At 32.6% G+C, this 19,197-nt stretch overlaps 1 protein-coding gene across 1 annotated transcript in view; it reads left to right on the plus strand.

Moving 5' to 3' along the window:
- LOC145303335 (forkhead box protein J3-like) overlaps positions 1-19,197 on the plus strand; it is a 761,811-nt gene that overhangs the window by 534,805 nt on the left and 207,809 nt on the right. Inside the window, exon 7 of the mRNA XM_080144700.1 lies at positions 8,203-8,313. Coding sequence (XP_080000826.1) covers positions 8,203-8,313 — 111 coding nt within the window. The remainder of the gene's footprint in view (positions 1-8,202; positions 8,314-19,197) is intronic.

Here is a 19,197-nt window from a genome sequence, read left to right on the forward strand (position 1 = left end):
GTTTTTACAAGCATCAACACTGATTTTTGACCATTCTTCAATGCAGTAGTTCTCCAAATCCCTCAAATTTCTAGGTTTCCGCTTTTTAACCTCAGTTTTCAATATGTGCCAGAGGTTTTCGATAGGGTTCAGGTCGGGACTCTGGCTAGGCCATTCCAAAACATTAATTTGATTATCCTCAAACCATTTCTTGACTATTTTGGCAGTATGTTTTGGATCATTATCCTATTGAAGGACCCAGTTTGGTCCTAAATGGAGCTTCTCCGCATCCTGTCTAATGTTTTTCTGGAGTATCTCCAAATATTGCTCCTTCTTCATGGTTCCATCTATCTTGACCAAACTACCTGGACCACTAGCCGAAAAGGAGCCCCAAAACATTAGGCTACCACCACCATGTTTCACCGTGGGTATGGTGTTCTTTGGGTTGTAAGCTTCTCCTTTCTTCCTTCAAACGTAAGAAGCATCCATATGGCCAAACAATTCAATTTTTGTTTCGTCAGTCCACAAAATACTTGAGAAAACGGACTCTGGAGAATTCACATGGGTCCTAGCAAACTTTAGACGTGCTGCAAGGTGTTTTCCGGTGTGCAATGGAGTCCTTCTTGGTCTTCTTCCTTTCAGACCATTTTCATGCAGAGTCCTTTGCAATGTTTGCCTTGATATTTTTATGCCAGAAGACTCCAGATTTTCTAAAATGTCCTTATTAGTGGTGGTTGGATTTGCATTAACACTTCTTACAATATTCCTGGTGGCTCTAGCAGACAGTTTCCTTTTCCTTCCTCTACCAATCAAGTTGTTTGTTGTGTGGTGGCTCTGGAATTTTTTGATGATGCTCTGTACTGTTGCTGTAGGGACCTCAAATTTCTTGGAAATTGACTTGTAACCTAAACCATCCTTATGTGAATTCACAATTTTAGTCCTAAGATCATTACTAAGCTCTTTTTTCTTCCTCATTCTAATAATTTTTATTCTTTTATTGGTTTTCAGTTGATATCATTTTAATTTCTGAAAAATGCAAAAAACGAAATGAAATTAATCAAAGGTTGTATAAAAGCATTCAAAATAAGAATCAAACAGAAAACAAACAGTCAGAAACTCGATTAATACTGAAAAAATAAGGGGGTATGATTATTTTTTAACATTGCAGATTTTATAAATAGCTGTATATTTCTTTTATTACAAGTATCCCGAGATTTTAAAATGACGAAAATGATCAGAAGAGGTTTATTAAGAATATGTATCAATATGGACGTAAACAATACATTCTTACAAAAGTTACACCTAATAAACTCAATTTTCAAGGGGGGTATGAATAATATCGGGCACAAGTGTATATATATAAATGAATATATGAGGTGAGTTGAAATTTTGCAAATTTTGATTTACTACGTTTATTGTTTGCACACAAGGGATAAAGTTAAATATAAATATGTGTGTGTCTGTGTGTGTGTCACAACAATTAAGAAATATATCTTGAGTTAAAGATTTTATTGTGGCGATGAAGAGTCATTTGTTTAAAAAAGACAAAACCACAACGCTAATAAAGATAAAGTCAAAAGTTGAATGAAATAACCGATGAAAATTAGAATAAAAATGTTAAACCCATACCAATAGTTGATCTTCATTAAGAAAATTAATTGCGTTCATTAGTGATAAAAGCATATGATTGGGGCCTGAAATCGAAAATGCAAATTCCATTTTATTAATAAAATGTTATTTTAATCAAGTAATTTTTCATTCATTCGTTTATCGTTAAAAAGTTGTTTTTTTTATGATGATTTCTAATTTTATTCGCTCCAAACCAAATACTACGGTGATTAGGATCCTAGGATGTTTGTTCACATTACTTTTAAACTTCTGCGTGTTGGTACAGTCAGAGAAACAGAGAACAAATGTTATATTGTGGAATTATGGCACCAAAAAGGGGATGTTGTGTATAACCACTTTAAAGGGGTCTATGGTGTTAATCATCTTCATCTCAAATAGGTCACAAATCGAAAAAGGATATATTTTGTATAATCATGTTGAGAGTGTATAAACTGAATGTCTGTGGTTCTTCACTATTTGGACCATATGTAGTCTTATATATATACATTTATATATATATATATATATATATATATATATATATATATAAGACTACATATGGTCCAAATATATATATATAGATATAAAAGTGAACGTGTTTGTCTGCCTGTGTGTCTGTGTACATTTCCCTACACAATAACTCTGTTAATTTTCGGTCTACAGACTCGAAATTTTATATTCAGGGTACTGACATTTGGGAAAATCTTTGTGATCCGTTTCGGCCAGAGATTTGGCTATCAAGGGGTAAAAGTTAAACGATTTGACCTTTAGGAACTCTACCAAACTCCTCCGCCAATTTTAATTATAAACAAGTGAAATTTTAGATGTAGGTTCCTTGAACATGGATCTAACTTAATAACTTTATTTGAGCTTAAAACAATTAAATCTTAACGGATAAAAATAGTGGTCAAATTAAAAAAAAAAATTGACCTCTGCGGTCTCTACCAAATTACTCAGACAATTTCTGGTCTAAACATTTGAAATTTTACATAAAAGGGTATTCAGAGACAGGGCAAGCTTTTTAATCGGTTTGGGTCCAAAATTTGAGTTACCAATATATAAATTTATGTATGTATGTATGTTTGCATGTCTGCCTAAAACTTTCGACAGAGGCGACGGACTTTACCAAGATCGGTATCGGTTTCAGACGAGAATTATCGAAAAATTGGCTAAAAACATTAATATCTTCATCTTCAACTGGGCACTTTTCTACAGGGAGAGTCACTTTTTTCGCCGATATTTTTGAAATTCATCCTCTCCTTTCGATTGTCTAGCCTTAATTTAAACCTATGTCACTTCTGGTTTGGCGGTGGTCGTAACAGCAAAGATGTAAGGATTTTTTCCCCATTCTTTTCCTCCTTCATGGTACGGGTTCAAGCCTGCCTTCCTACTACCACTTTTTTTTTTTTGCTCAAAATACACATCCAAACAACCGGGCAACACAGGGCTGAAATGCTATTATATATACATATATGCTATTATATATATATATATATATATATATATATGTATGTATGTAACGGTCTATTTCTTAGTGTTTTTGCTGTGCACGTGTGTCAGACAAATATAGTACAACATACCTTTTAAACTGTTGTTGGTTGGTTGTTTTTGTTTTACGGCATATCAGCCCTTTTCAGGTTATTTAATGCCAAATCCAAAGATTTTGAAGAAAAATTTTTTAATAGAATATATTTGTTGTTTTCAAGTCGGTTTCCCATAGTTGGGACCCTAACAGGTACTACCACTCTGGGTCAGAGTGGACCTGGGAGCAATGGCAATTAAAGGGTGGCTCCACACTCCTCAAAGCCCGCAATCTGAGGCCTCACCACTGAATATAGTTTAAGGTCATATCCGGGACCTTAACTGCTGTTGGCCATCTATGTCTTTTGACCTTACCTGGGGGATGCCATCCGTCCTTGGGGAAGCTGGAATCTATTTATATATCCATAAAAATGAAAATGTGTGTGTGTACATTTCCCTACCAAATAACTCTGAGAATTTTCAGTTTACAGATTCAAGATTTGACAATAAGAGCTATTGAGACTTGGGAAAATCTTTTTAATCGGTTTTCGGCCAGAAATTTGGCTGTCAAGGGGTCAAAATTCAACGATTTGATCTTTAAAAACTACCAAACTCATCCGCCAATTTCCTGTCTAAACACTTGAAATTGTAAATGTAGGTTACTCGGACATGGATCAAACTTTTTAATTTGATTTAAGCCGAAAAAAATAAATGTTGAGGAGTCAAAATTGGAGTCAAAGTTTGACTTCTGCGGTCTCTACTAAATTATTCAGCCAATCTTGTCTAAACATTTGAAATTTTACATAAAGGGTATTCAGAGATAGGGCAAGCATTTTAATCGGTTTGGGTCGAAAATTTGAGCTGCCAACGGGTCAAAGTTCAAAAGATTTGACCGTTGCAGTATCTAGCAAACTACTCAGCTAATTTTTGGTTTAAACATTTGAAATTTATACATAACAGGTATTCAGACATGCGGCAAGCATTTTAATCAATTTTGGGGCGAAAATTTGACTGTCAAATGTCAAAGTTGAAAGAGTTGACCTTTACAGATTCTACCAAATTTCTCCACCAATTTTGCATCTAAACACTTGAAATTTTAGATGTAGGTAACTTGAACATGGGTCAAACTTTTGATTTAAGACCAAAATAATAAATGTTAAGGGGATCAAAATTGAGGTCCAAGTTATAAAAAATTGACCTCTGTGGTCTCTACGAAATTACTCTGACAATTTTTTATCTAAACATTTAAATCTTACATAAAGTGTATTCACATGTAGGGCAAGTTATGAACAGTACATAGGGCCCGAGTTAAGCTGGGCTGAACTGCTAATCTGTTGAACAAAGACGTTTCAAACAACCCAAGACGATGATTGGTTTTATATGAAGATTTTATTTCACTTTCTAGGTGTCGTTATGCAGAAGAATGAAAAGTGAATATCTGGCTTCTGGGTTTATCCTAGTCTCCATTTTGAGATACGTCACCTTCCTCTCAGGGGTGGAGGAAGACCCGTTTAAGTCATCCCCTCTCTTCGACGTCTGAAACCAGACAAAATTACCTACCTTCTCAAAAACTGGAAAAACGGACACGTCACTTCCGGCCACCGAGCTTGATGCGTCTGTCAAAACAATGACTCTTCAACTCTCTGCGTTTACTTTGCCATTTAGATTATAATTACACAAACATATAGATAAACAGATATATAGATCGATAGATAGATAATTAAGACTTTTTACCTTGCTATTATCTTACACAGGGAAGGAATTCCATAAGCGAGTACATCAAGGAAAGAAGCCATTAAAGTAAAAAAAAAATGTCGGCATCTCGTGTTGTATACTGTGATGGAGTATGTTTTACTGTTTGTCAAGTTGATTTGGAGTATTTATGTTGAGGGGGTGAGTACATGTGCAGTAAGTTCGTAGAGTAAATTCCATGGAAGTACTAGCAAAACAAATCCAAGGATGCAACATTGCAGCGATTTGGGTGTGTCCTTAATAGTCAGTAAGAGAACTGCTAGTTTACAGTTTTTACGTTTTGTCAAAGAGGGAGAGGTCATTATCAGAAACACGTGCAGGGTAAGAAATGGCTTGTTTCATTTAATCCTGTAAAGACTCAGCTATTGTACTTCAATCGTAGGCGTGTCCCTTTTTTTCCTGAGATTCTTATGTGTGGCTCTGCTCTTGATGAGAAATTGACTTTTTGGTTTGTCTTTCTCATCAAATCATTTTTTGAGTTCATATACGAAATCTAAAGCTCTTTTTGCTTCTCATAAAATCATGTTGCCTCTATTGCTCTAAACACTTTCTCGTATCTGAGATTATTCTTTATCTCTACAATCTACTAGCAAACCATGTATGGAGTATTGTTGTCATATGTGGTCTGGTGAATCTGTGTTTCATTTGAAGGTTCTTGATAAATTGCAGAAAGGTATCTGTAACTTGATTGACCCCATACTTTCTTCTTCACTGCAACTTCTCTCTCACAGACGTGATGTTGCTAGTACGAGTATTTTCTACAAATACTATTATGGCATTATTATAGAATTGTCTGATCTATTTCTTGCTTCCTTTGTTCCAGCTCGTTTGACTCGTTGGTCTAGTGGTCTTCGTCAATTCGTTATTTTAATACCTCATTCTAAAACAGCTTCTTATTCCAGTAGTTTCTTTTCAAGGACTGCAAAGTTGTAGAACACTCTTCCTCTTGGCTGCTGTCATTCTACCTACAGCCTTGGTCTTTTCAAGACTTAGGTCAGTAAGCATCTTTTGTCTTTGCAATAATCAGCTTTGGTTCTTGCTAGCACCTTACATGAAGTGGTTTCATACCTTGTCTTGAGCGATTTTCATTTGAATAAGACAACAGAATTGACTAAATCTATGCTGTTGCTAAGAAAGAAATTTAGCATTTTAATGAAAAACGGGAGAAGACTTATGAGGTGATATTTTTTTTAGATCCGTTCTTTTGTCATCGTTTTTGAAAACAAATATAATCGAGGCAATTTTCCAGTTATCAGAAAAGGCAACTCAGCAGTTCTTTATTATTATGGCAGGAATAATATCACGTCTACATATATTCGAGGCATGAAGTTTTTTTAAAATTTGATGGTTGATGAGCCGTTCCCCTTAAGTTAACAAGTTTACTGGATTTCCATTACTGACAATTACGATATTGTTCAATTGACTACTGTACACTCTTTAAATCTTATCCTGTGTGGCTCATGGGCCTGGATAAGTGGTGATGCCTATGTAAAAAAAAAAAAAAAAGAAAATAGCAAACATCTATAACGAAATGAGTAAGCTTAACGTTGAACAGAAGGATGAGAAAGGTTTATGTGAATCTTTGCCTTTAAGATCAATAAACAAATGTTTAGCTGATACCAGCAGCAGTTCGCTCCACGTTAAAGATATTTTTTTTATTCTTAATGATGTCATCGGGTTATTTTTCTTTTCAGGTGAACATAAATGAAGTAAAATGCGTTCTTTTATTGCAAGATACATAATAAAAAGAATTGGATACTCAAAATCAAACATTGATTTGTCAGCTTAAATGCTATATAGGTTTAATGACAAAAAATCGATTGACTTTATATATAGTATTATAATTGCATAAACTATATAAAATGATATATACGTATATATTTTTTCTTTAACAATTCTTAATATATAAACACATTTTAGTCGAAGTATAAAAATATTTTTTCCAAAGTAAGTTGCATAGAAACGTTTGGGTTTTATTACAGAGCGAAATCATCAGGCTAATGACTTTAGCATGCTGATTTCCCTCGAAAATGAAATACAAACATTTTCTGGGTAGCTTACTTGCCACCATCTATTTTTATACTATGTATAATCAATACGAAATATATATAAATTTTTGTAACTTTTCTTTATTTATCTCTTATATTTAAATGCACGATATATCATATAAATGCCGTGGAGATAGATGTTTGAAAAAATACAAAAGTAAAAACAAATTAAACGCAGGAAGAAATTATAAAAAAAAAACGAAAGATTTACTAGTTTCGCTTGGATAAACGAACGTCTTCAGGAAAAGTGAAGCCGCTTTGATCATTTGGTTCTGTGTGTAATTTTTTTCCCTTTTATCATTTCCATACACACACACGCATGTATATATATATATATATATATATATATATATATATATATATATATATATATATATATATATATATAATTATTTTTATAATCCAAAAATGTCGCAGCCTTCACAAGCCACGAGAACCACAAACTGGTAGCGCTAGACTCTTTTTTTTTTTGCCCTTATTTGGGCTCGTCATCAGAACATATCCGGATTCTGGATTCAAAATCCAAGTCACTCAAATACGAGGTAAGTATACTGTCTCATAAGTCACCGCACCACATACTAGACTTTCTTGTATACTCTACTTATGAGACAAATGACGGCGAAACTGGACTTCCGGTCTGCGGCTTTCATTGCTTGTGTGAACTGCAACGTTGTTTGAGTGTGAAAATAGTTATATATTATTCCACATTTAAAACGTTGAAACAATAAGAGTGGAAAATTAAGTCACAAAAACTATATATTGGTGAATATAGAATGGTTCATTTATTTAATAAATTTATACAAACATTTAGTTGGGGGATAGAGGTATAAAGAGCCCCCTCTATCCCCCAACTAAATGTTTTTATACCTTTATTAAATAAATGAACCATTCTATAATCACCAATATATAGTTTTTGTGACTTCATTCCCCACTCTTATTTATTGTTTCCTATATAAGATCCAATGAAATTTGTTGAATTTACTTTATTCTCCTAACTCTCCAAGCTATATATATATATATATATATATATATATATATATACTGTAGAACCTCGGAATACGACATTCAAAATTAGGAACAAAATACAGTACAGTATATTCACATGTATATAATCAAATAATATTATAAATAACACCGTAAGGCGGTGCAAATACCGTAACCAGTAGCCGGAAAAACATCGCATTCCACATCGTAACCCAAAAAACACTGTATCCTAGGGCCACCGTACCCCGGGATTCTACTGTATATACATAATTTACTTTTTTTATATATTGTTTCAATTTTTATATTTCAGGCCAACAAAATAGTACATCTGACTTTATTCAAAACTTTGATAATTTGAAAGAAAACGTACGGTTGGCAAGTAGCTGTGATTGGCAGAATGTAGATGTGTCGCATTTTCAAGGTACTTTCATTTTTTTTCTTTATAATCAATGTTTTTTGTTTTTTTATTGTTTGTTGTTTTTTTGTCATATTGCTGTCACTGTTCATCGTTAACCTTTCTATCACTTTCATCCTTGTAAGAATGTTATATAAACTGCATCTCATTTGAGTGAGAGAAGAAAGTATATATACTAGCTGTTCTGGAAGTCGTTACCCGGGAATATATGAGGATAATAGTCCGTGATAAATAAAAATTAATAAACAATACTCATCTCAATAATGAATTCCAATTAAATAATATATATATACTATTCAGTACGGACCCGATTATGGAAGATCAGATAATGAATAAACATGAATTTATAAGACCAAAAAATTCAACCTTGATCGCCCTTCGGGGCCCGTGGCGCACTTGATAGAGACATTAAATCTCTATAGTTCCAGGTGAGAATTGTCTGAAAATAGCGGTTTCAATCCTATCCAAAGCCAGCCAGAGGCTTACTTGGCCAAAACGTGGTGAGACAACAACAATTATGGAAGGCAGTAATTGCAGTGGATGCAGTCAGGAGATTCAGAGTTCCTATCCAGTCGCGGTTACCACCTGATGAAAGCCAGAGGAATAGTTGGCTGAAACGTCATGAAACAACTAAGAAAAAGATAAGGATAATGGTCAGCAATAAATAAAAATTAATAGATTTATGTATTTAAAAATAGGGAGTTACATTTCAATCACCCTATATATATATATATATATATATATATATAATGTTCTAATAATGCTTGATACTAAAGTGTATATTTGTAGAGATAGAGTACATATACGAGGTGCCTTCAATAAGTTTGCCGACTTTTTTGAACAGGCTTTTAAAATTATCGTAGACTCTTGAAAATTAAGTATGTTATTGCTATATATTTTATGAAATCAACAGCTACAGCAGGAATTGGAATACACTTCTCTAAAGCCTGATTGTCACAGCTGATGAATTTAAAAAATATAATGTTGACATGAGGACACTTTATATGAACAATATGCAAAAAATTCTATTTTAAACTTAGAAAAATGCCACAGAACCATACGGAATGCTTCAGACTGCTTTTGGACCATCTTGCATGAATCGAGGATCAGTTTTTAGTGGCATAAGATATTCAAGGAAGACAAGGAGTCTGTGAGAGATGATGAGAGTTGCGTGAGGAGTAAGGAAATCAGAACACCAGAGCTGATTGGCCAAATAAAGAATTTTATGGATAAGGACCATCGTGTGTCTATAGAGACAATTAAGTGCACAGTTTGATGTCAGTGTGGGAACTGTCCACAATTGTTCACGAGGAACTGAAGCTGGAAAATATTTGTGTAAAGTTTGTCCCAAAGGTGCTCAGAGAAGATTAAAAAGAAAGACGTTTTCATGACAGCAGGGAGATGGTCTAGCTGATCAATTCAGATCCATAGTTCAGACCTTGCTCCTTGTGATTTATGGTTATTTCCTAAGCTCAAGGAAAACCTTAGAGGCTGTCGTTATGAGACAATTGAGGAGATGAAAGAGGCTGTGACGAGGGTTATTGATACGCTCATATAAGAGGACTTCCATGTGGCGTTCCAGAAGTTATTGGTACATTGCAACCGGAGGATTTAACTTTGAAGGCCACTAGAGTTTCGTGTACGTACTATCAATAAAAGTGCCTATACGAAAAAAAAAGTCTGGAAACTTATTAAAGACACTTTGTATGTTTTGTTGTGGCTTATATTGACAAGTTTAAGTGTCGGTATGTGCAACCACCTCACAGAACTTATACTTTATTACTCTGATAAAATTGCATCCAAGAAGATGGCAGGTATCAGTAATGACAATAAATGCAGGTTCTGCCATACAGAATTAGAAAGTGTCAGTCATCTGGTATCAAGTTGCAAGGTTCTTTTAGGGAACGGCTATTACACAGCGAGACATAATGGAGTATGTAAGTACCTCCACTGGACCATCTGTAAAAAATTAAACATCCAATGTAGCAGCAAGTCCTGGGAACATCAACCTGAAAGAACAGTTGGAAATGACTTATATAATATACTATATATTGCGGCCATGTAATCCCTACAGCCACCTACCTTGAAAATGCTGCTGTGAAACCTGACATAGTTATATGGAATAAGTCAGAAAGAGTGATAACGTTGGTTGAAGTGAGTTCCCCTAATGATTGAGGTCTCAACAGAGCTGAAAGAGAGAAACAGACCAAATATCAAGGTCTCATGTATGATATGAAAAGAAACTGGAATCTTAAGGAGATATCAATCATACCAGTTATTATAGGTGTTACAGGGTTTATGAAGTCCTAACTAATTAATATTCTCGATGAACCAAGTGCAAAAGAGATCCAGACAATTGCACTTAAGGGAACAGCAAGGATACTAAAAAGAGCTCTCGGTTGGTTTCAATAAAAAAGCAGAGGAATGTTGGCAGCTGGTTTGGCTGCCCAATACCCATCATTACAATCTTAAAAGAAAGAAAATGTAAAATTAAAAAAATAAAATAGTTATTATTTTGGAGAGTGAGTTTAGAAATTGAGAGGGTAATGGTGAGGAGTTTAAGACTTGTGGGCGTTTATTGTTAAATATCTGTGTGATAATTATAATTTTACTCACGTTCAGTTATATTTACTTTAAACTTCTGTATGAGGCAATGAAAAACAATATACAAATACATATTATGGAACACATACGTTCACACTCGAATCTAAACTCATACACACGAGCACCTGGATTCATGAAAAAAAAAAAATCAAAAACCTGCAAATATACCCGGTGAACCAATTGCAAGAGAGATTCAAACAATTGCACTTAAAGGGACAGTCGGAATCTTAAAAAGATCTTTCGATTTCGATTTATATAAGATAGTGTGTGAATGTTTGGCATCCGGTAAGATGTCCCATCCCCAGCATTAACAAAGTGATAAAAAATTGAAATATATACATATATAGATATATATAAAAACTTTTACATGTGGACACAAAAACATGCACATACTAAAGCAAGTATGTGAATGTGTGTGTGTGTATATATATATATATATATATATATATATATATACATATAATTTTTTATTTAAAATATTTTATATTTTTACATACAGACACTAGCGTTTTATGCTTACGCAATATTCAGTGTATGAAATAATAATTACTGTCAAACCCAGCATCACCTTTGAATCAGCAGCTTAGTATTCAGTGGTAGGCCACTATCAATTAACATGGAAAAAAGAGAATTGAAATTCTGTATCATACCAAATAGACAGACATAGACAGTAATTTTAGTCATAAATTATTCAACAGCATTGATGGCTTACAAATTCTCATAAAGCTGAGATCGAAACAAAACCTAAAGACACTGAGTCAAGTACGATAACCATTAGGCCAGCTTAACACAAATTTTAAAAAGCGTTTTCAAACCTACTTATTCTTAACATAAGGAAGCTGTCATGTGAACGATTTATGCATGCGCATTCATGAAACCGTTGACAAACAGATAAAAATTCGAAGAATACCACATACCAATTTTTCAATTTTTACCCCTTAGCAGCTATTTTCTTCTGGATGAACACTAATTAAAGTTTTCCATATGTCTGAATATCCTATATATTAAATTTCAAGTTTGTAGATCAAAAATTCGTTAAGTATATAGGTTGAGAATCGTCCTCCCACAACCATTCTCACTTTTACAGATATATATATATATATATATATATATATATATATATATATATATATGATTGCGAAAACATGAACCACTAGTGTTTGTAGGTATAAAAATAATTAATATTTACAACTTTAAGCCCTTTAAGGTTCTTAAAGTTGAGCTACCTTTGGAAAATGTAAGCAAAATAAGGCAACTAGCGTTATGCACCTTCACGACTTCCAGTCGTTTGAACACTCTTTGGATGCTCTCTGTTATGCCTGCATTTGGCATTTATAGGTGTTTAATTTCCCTTATATTTCGTGCCGGCCTAGGAGCAATGCCTAGCAAATAGAGTTTTTGTAGATGGGTATGAATTTGTCGACCAGCAGTAAGTATCATTTCCTGCACGAAAGTGTGAATCACTAGTGTTTGTGGTGAAATTAGCTTATCAACATACAGACATGGCTCTATTCAAGACTAGCTGCGACGTTACGTTGTTGCTGTCTCAACCGAATAATACAAGGTTCGTTCCAAATGTAATGTCTCTAACTTTTATTCTGTCCGAATGAATCAAATGGATTGCAAATTGCATTGTTATGATGACTGAGCTTATGCATTCATCACCTGAAAGTTTCATCGCTCTTGCAGATATCGATGGTGTGAGACTAAGAAAGTAACCTCTGTCATGAAGATGAGATGCGTCATTGAATTCTTAACAGAAGTGCATTAACAATGGAGCATAAAAGGTTGCTCATTTTAATACTACCAATTCCGTCTTCGTAGCTCTTTAACTTTCTGGGTTAAAAAATAGAAGGCTATACTTTTGAAATGAACCTCATGTGTCTGAATACTGTTGTAGCCAAGTATATTTCTGGAACGGTATTATCTAACTTGTTGAATTTTCAATGTGAGACACTAATAACATTTAGGCTGACAAATCAAGCTTTGTTTTGGATTAACCAATTTTTATTTGTTATTTTTCTTCTTTACAAAAATTTATATTAAAAATTACTTTGTCCGGCCTAAACGACTGTTAATATGACACATTTTTAAATAATCACCATAAAATTTAAAAATTCATCAATAATTTATCAAAAGTTGTCGAAAGCATCATTTAGTCATTTGAAAGTTTTTTAAGAAAGAGACAAAACTCTTTTGAAACCATATTTAAGATGCAAAAAACATTTTTTTTTAATCATTTTCTTTTTCATCTTGATATAAATTATATAAGAAAAATTAAGAGGATAAAAAGTTAAGATAAAAAATCTAATGATTTTTAATATTTTCATCCATATAAAAACTATTCTTCATCTTAACATCGTTTAATAACATCTGACCGACATCAAAACAGCAACACTAAGCAAAGGACATTTTTAATTATGATGATGATGATCATCATCATCAAGTCGTGTTCTGCCTGCTACAGGCAATGACGCTACGCCTCTCCATCAATTTCTCTCACTCAAGGCATTCGTGAATTCATTGTTGCTGATTCCTACCAAGCGAAGTGTTCTGATTCTGAACCTTATTCACACTGTTTCTCAAATAAAGAGTCTGTTGTATTGCCATAGCTTTCTTTGCAGTTGTACATACAGTAGGTTGCAGTTTCTTTCTGTCCGAGCAGTACCCGTACTGGGCGATTATCCATACCATTGTACCCAGAGGTATCTTCTGCTCAGCGCAACGAAATACGAAACCATGAACAGAATTATTTCTGTTTGCTTCCATATTACATCAGTCACGTGCTTTTCATGACCTCGCGTTAACCTAATCGGGAGGGGGGGCGCTAATAACGATAAAAAAATAAATGATAATACTTTAATTTTTTTTAACACTTTATCTGATGATTGATATTTTCCTAGCTTAAAATAATAAAAATGTCACAATAAAAAATGAATTCGTATCTTAAACGAAGTTTTAAAGGCATTTTGTCGGTTTTCCCCCTATTTTTCCAATTAAAAAAATCAGCCTGAGTAATAACTTAGTTTAAAATGAAGAATATAATAGAAGTTATCTACCTTATGTTTAAATATATGCAGCCAAATAAAAATAAAAAATTAAAATGACTTCACTGCATTCCGGGCAACACCGGGTTGTTATTTTCCAAAATCTCTAAATAAATATTAAATATATTCCAGGCAAATGCGTTGTGTATTTATTTTATAATTTTTCTCTTTTTTTGCTGACAAAGTTTAAAAATTTGCTGCAAATGTTCCAGGCTCAAAACGAGAATGGGTAAATGAGCGAACAAACAAACAAACGAGATATTCAATTTTATAATTCATGATTTTTAATTCCATTAGCTTGAAAGAAAAATTAATGAATCAAATAAATGTAGAAATTGATAAAATTGAATAAAATCCAGGTATGCACGCGATATTTCACGTTCCTTGAAGGTTCAACTTTATCTACATATAGAATTATTTGAATCCTCATAAGATGAGTTTTTTTTTTTGTTTTGCATATTGTACGAACATTGAACGTAAGATTATTTACTATTTTTTTTTATTTTTGTTTTATTTATTTATTTATTTTTTTTTTTTTTTGCTGAGTGGGTGGAAGAGTTGAGGATGGGAAATCACATTTACAATTGTAAAGAGAAACGCAAATGAAGACGGTGTTTATCACTGATCATCTTGCCTTGATTTGGGCTTATGTATTGGCTAATTCCAAAACGAGGCTCAAATCGGGGTTGAGCGTAGATGTTGATCTGCAGAAATCCTAGCATCATCCTATAATGAAAACATAAAAAGCCCACCCACAAAAAAGAAAGATTTAAAAATGAAATAAAATCAGCAAGAGAAATATGAAAGAAGTGAAATTTAACTTGAGGAGTGCAAAATAATTGATGAATTTAATTTTCAACAAAATGGAGGAAATAAATAAAATGTATAGAAACAAAAAAATATAATTAAGCAATAAAATAAAAAAAAAACTCATTTGGAATTAAATTATTAGCATTTAGAAATATTTAATAATGAAAATTATTCAATGAAACAAAAACGAAGAATAAAGAATTGATTGAAGAAATTAATTGAATAGAATAAAGAAAGAATGTAATAACAATTGTAGTAGCAATGAAGTGAAAAAATATAAAGTAAAAACAAAGAAAAATTAAGATACTCAAAGATGGATGAAAAATAAAGAAGAAAAAATATTAGGAAAGATAAAAGAAGAAAAGAAAAGAAAAAAAACTAAAAATGGAGAAAAGTAACTGAAAAAAAAACATCACGCAAAACACTAGTAACAAAGAAAGGAAATAAAATTAGGAAAAACTGTTTAAGATTACATGAAAGAAACAAAAAATATGAATGAAGAAGTAAATTTTTTTTATTACATTTTCACCCCAAGTAAGGCACATTGCCATTTTCATATAGGGGGCTACTATCAGGGACCTCAGTTGCAGGGGTACTATGTAGGGAGTTGAGCAGTAAGATGTCTGTTCACATTGCACTTGAACTTCCACGTGTCAGTGCAGTTGGGGAAGCAGGAACCCGGAAGAGAATTTCAAAGTCTGGCAGTTCTGGGAAAGAACTATTAGAGTAGAAGGCTTTTTTACATCTAGGGATCTCTACTGTGTAGGGGTGGGACTTTGCTGCTTTTCAGGTTTATTTTCGGCGAAGGGGTACAAGGGCTTGTAGTTCGTCAGAGCATCCACCATTAAAATACATATAAAACAGGCAGAGGAGTACAACAAAACAAAGCAAAAAATTAAAAAAAAAAATAAGTATATGATAGAAAATAAAAATAACGGAATGAAAGAAGCTTAGAAAATCGAAAATGAAAAAAAATAAATAAATAAAAGTCAACAAAAAAATAAAAGAAGGTAAGTAGAAAGAAGTATAAAAGAAGAAAACTAAAGCGACTCATAAAAAATAGAGATACAAGATACAGAAGAAAAAAATTAAAAAATAAAAACTAGCTGTCCCGATTCGGCCTTGCCCAGGATGCAGTATAGCATTTTAGTTTAAAATTTTTGTTTTCATAATTTTTAAACTTATACAGAAAAAGAAATACTTTCTTAGTTGTAAATATAGAAAAAACATCTTTTGATATTCTTCAATAAAAAATACGAGTTAAACCCCTTGCTAAATTTTATTTTTCAATTATAATTAAAAAATGTATCCTCGTTACCAGTTTCCCGGGTGGTCAGAATCAAACTTTGATGTGCCAGCTTAAATGCTATTTAGTTTCAATTTTTTAAATCTTATCAAATTAATTTTATATGTTACATAAAATTATACTTTCGGTCACGTCTGTCTGTTTGTCTGCCTGTTCACAAACTTAGAATTTTGAAGATAGAGCCTCAGAATAACATCTATTTTGAAACTGCATTACTCATGAACTTGGATACATATATTTCATTTAGATCAAAAGGCGTGCAATATTCTTGTGGAATCTACATTAACCTCTGACGTCTATAAAAAGGAAACGATAATATTTGACATTATTTTTTTATGACAAAAAATGCATAGAAGTAAAAAAAAAACATATGCATATAAATATAAATAAAAGTTTCAAGACTGGAGCAGAAATGCACATGAATGTTTATTGATTCTCAGAAAACGCCGGGTGTGCCTCAAAGAGATTAGAGACTATAAATTTATTGCAATTTATTTCAACTAACGTTATTTCACTTACATCAAACCTCACCAATCAATATGGAGAAAGTTGTTTGGTCACGCCCCCAAAACCTTATGAAATTGTGGGCTGGCTGCAAAACGGATAGGGTTCATGTCACAATAGAGATGAAAATGGAAACGTCCTAACTTCAAAGTGAATTCAGTGTTTTGCGTGTCGGGCGACCGTTTTCTAGAACGAAAAGAACTTGTGTTCATGATAGCCTATAGGCACCGCCAAAACTGGGGGGGCCGGTCAGTACTTTTTGACGGCCCGTCTTTTTAAAAATCTACCAAAAATCAGGTAATTATCCGATCAATACGAAATTTTCAGCGATTATTAGGAGAAGAATGAACTTTATAACAGTGTACTTATTTTTCATAAACGATATTTATATATATATATTTTTTTGCTTACAACCCCCCCCCTTGTTTTGAAGTGGGAACAAATATGCTTAAAATAATCATCTGAAACTGAAATCAACATATTGTGTTATTGTAAGGGACAGAATTATAGATTAAAAAAAAAAAAAAAAAAAATTGTTTGCATACCTTATTTTGACGTCTGAATATCAGAACTTCGATTGTGTTTAATTATCCCGTTTTTGAGTTTTGAAATTCGGTGAATATGTTAAGTAAAATAATTAATTTAAGTTAAGCAAAACAAAAAAAAAATTTTTTTAATATTTATACGAAAAAAGCTATTTTAAAATTTTTGATAAATAAATTAACAATTTTTTTTTGGCGAGCCGAATAATGCATGACCATTATTAAACAGGGCATGCTTTGAATAATCGATACCAACAAAAAAATTCGATAAATATTGTGCCCTTTGTGTTAAAAATAGCATCATTTTTTTTCGATCCCGTTTGAAAACGTTTGCCGCCTTTCGACTACGGTGGACCAAACGCGCTGAAATAATTTTTTTTTATTCAGCTTTAAATTGCCCCCCCCCCATTTTGGGGAGCCTGCCCCCCACACACATACACATTAAAAACCAAACGCATACAAATGGTCACCCATCTGGTACTGGCCAGCCTCAGCTTAATAATACATTGAAATTTTTGTCACTGAAAAATAAGTTTTTTTTGGCCTGTTTGGTCTTCCATAGTTTTCTTATCATCAAAAGAAAACGTAAACAGAGCCGATCTGAACTCTACGTCAACGCGAAATATTTGGTTACCTATATGAATAAGTGGAATTATTTGAAATTCAGGTACTTATATTATAATATTTTTGCATATTCTCTTAGAAAATCATCCTAAATCTTAGTTAGACAATAAATAAATTAATTAATTATTTCAAAAACCCTTTTTTTTAAATATTTAAGTACGTTTTTTGTGCAAGACAAAAAATGTCAATTGTTAACTTTTTGGGAAAATTTAACATTTAAAATTGAATTAAAAATAGTAGAAAAAGTTTTACATTATTCTGTTTTCTATATGATAAAATTCAGGGTTTTATCTTTCTGGAAAAAAAAAAGTTACTCAGAAATAATGGATTTTAATAAATGTAATTTCGTTTTAAAAAACAACAACAACTTGATTTTGCGGCCATTTTTGGCGGTGCCTAAATTTTAATCATTTGATCCTTTTGTATTTTGGAAAACAATAATAATAAAAAAATTAAAGTAATAAAAAAAAAAATTTAAAAAAACAAAAAAAAACAAAAAACATGGTGATTCAGAAACATAGGCGACTCGCAGTGCGATCGTTCCGGTGTCAGATAAAGACCTAACCTCGTGAAAATATTCTGATTACAAAACCGAACTTCCTATTTTAGTTTAAAATAAATAAGCAAATTAGCATGAAAGAAAATATGTAAAACTTTGAAACGTTTTTATTTTTTTTTAATATATTTTACAGGTTTATTTAAAACCAAAACAGGAAGTCCGGTTTGTTAATCGGAACATTTTCACATTCAGGCGAGGTACAGTCGGTACAGTGGTACATAAAACAAAAAATACGGGGGGGGGATATAAAAAGGGAAAGAAAGCGAGAAGGAATGTAAAAGAAAGAAAGAAGTGAAGCAAATACTATGGAAGGACAAACGTGTAAAAATGAATTGTTTGAAGGATAAATGTGAAATAATGAAAGATAATAACTTGCATACGTTAAGCGATTCAGAAAGACCAAATGGGATGTTTTTAATAAAAAAAAAAACAAGAAGGAAATGAATGATTTACTTTTTAAAACTCATTTGATTTTCACAATTTAAATTTTAGAAAAAAACAAACATGGATTTACAAACAATCGAATTTAAAAGATACAAAATAAAATTTGAAAACCCCGCTGATTTTCAATGTTTTTATTTCATTTTTGGAGTTTCTTAACACAATAAAATGTAAATGATTTGTGCTGTTGAAATGTTTGAGGCAATCGCAGAGAGAGAGGTGGGGGTACAACAAAAATGGCTGGGCGTTGGCAGGGTTAACATTCATGCAAGGTCATTGATTAAGATAGAATCGAAAGAAATTAAAGGAAGATAGTGAAAGAAATGTATGTGTTTAGAAAATCCGTTTAGGTTTGTTCGGCTTCCCTTGTTTACGACATCTCAACCGTTTTAGGTTATCTATTATATAAAAGGCAATTATTTGTGTGTATACGAGTTTGCATGCCCAAGTAAT

This window comes from Euprymna scolopes, chromosome 2 (assembly GCF_053919585.1).
Source record: "Euprymna scolopes isolate OS-2025 chromosome 2, ASM5391958v1, whole genome shotgun sequence".
Lineage (NCBI taxonomy): Eukaryota > Metazoa > Mollusca > Cephalopoda > Sepiida > Sepiolidae > Euprymna > Euprymna scolopes.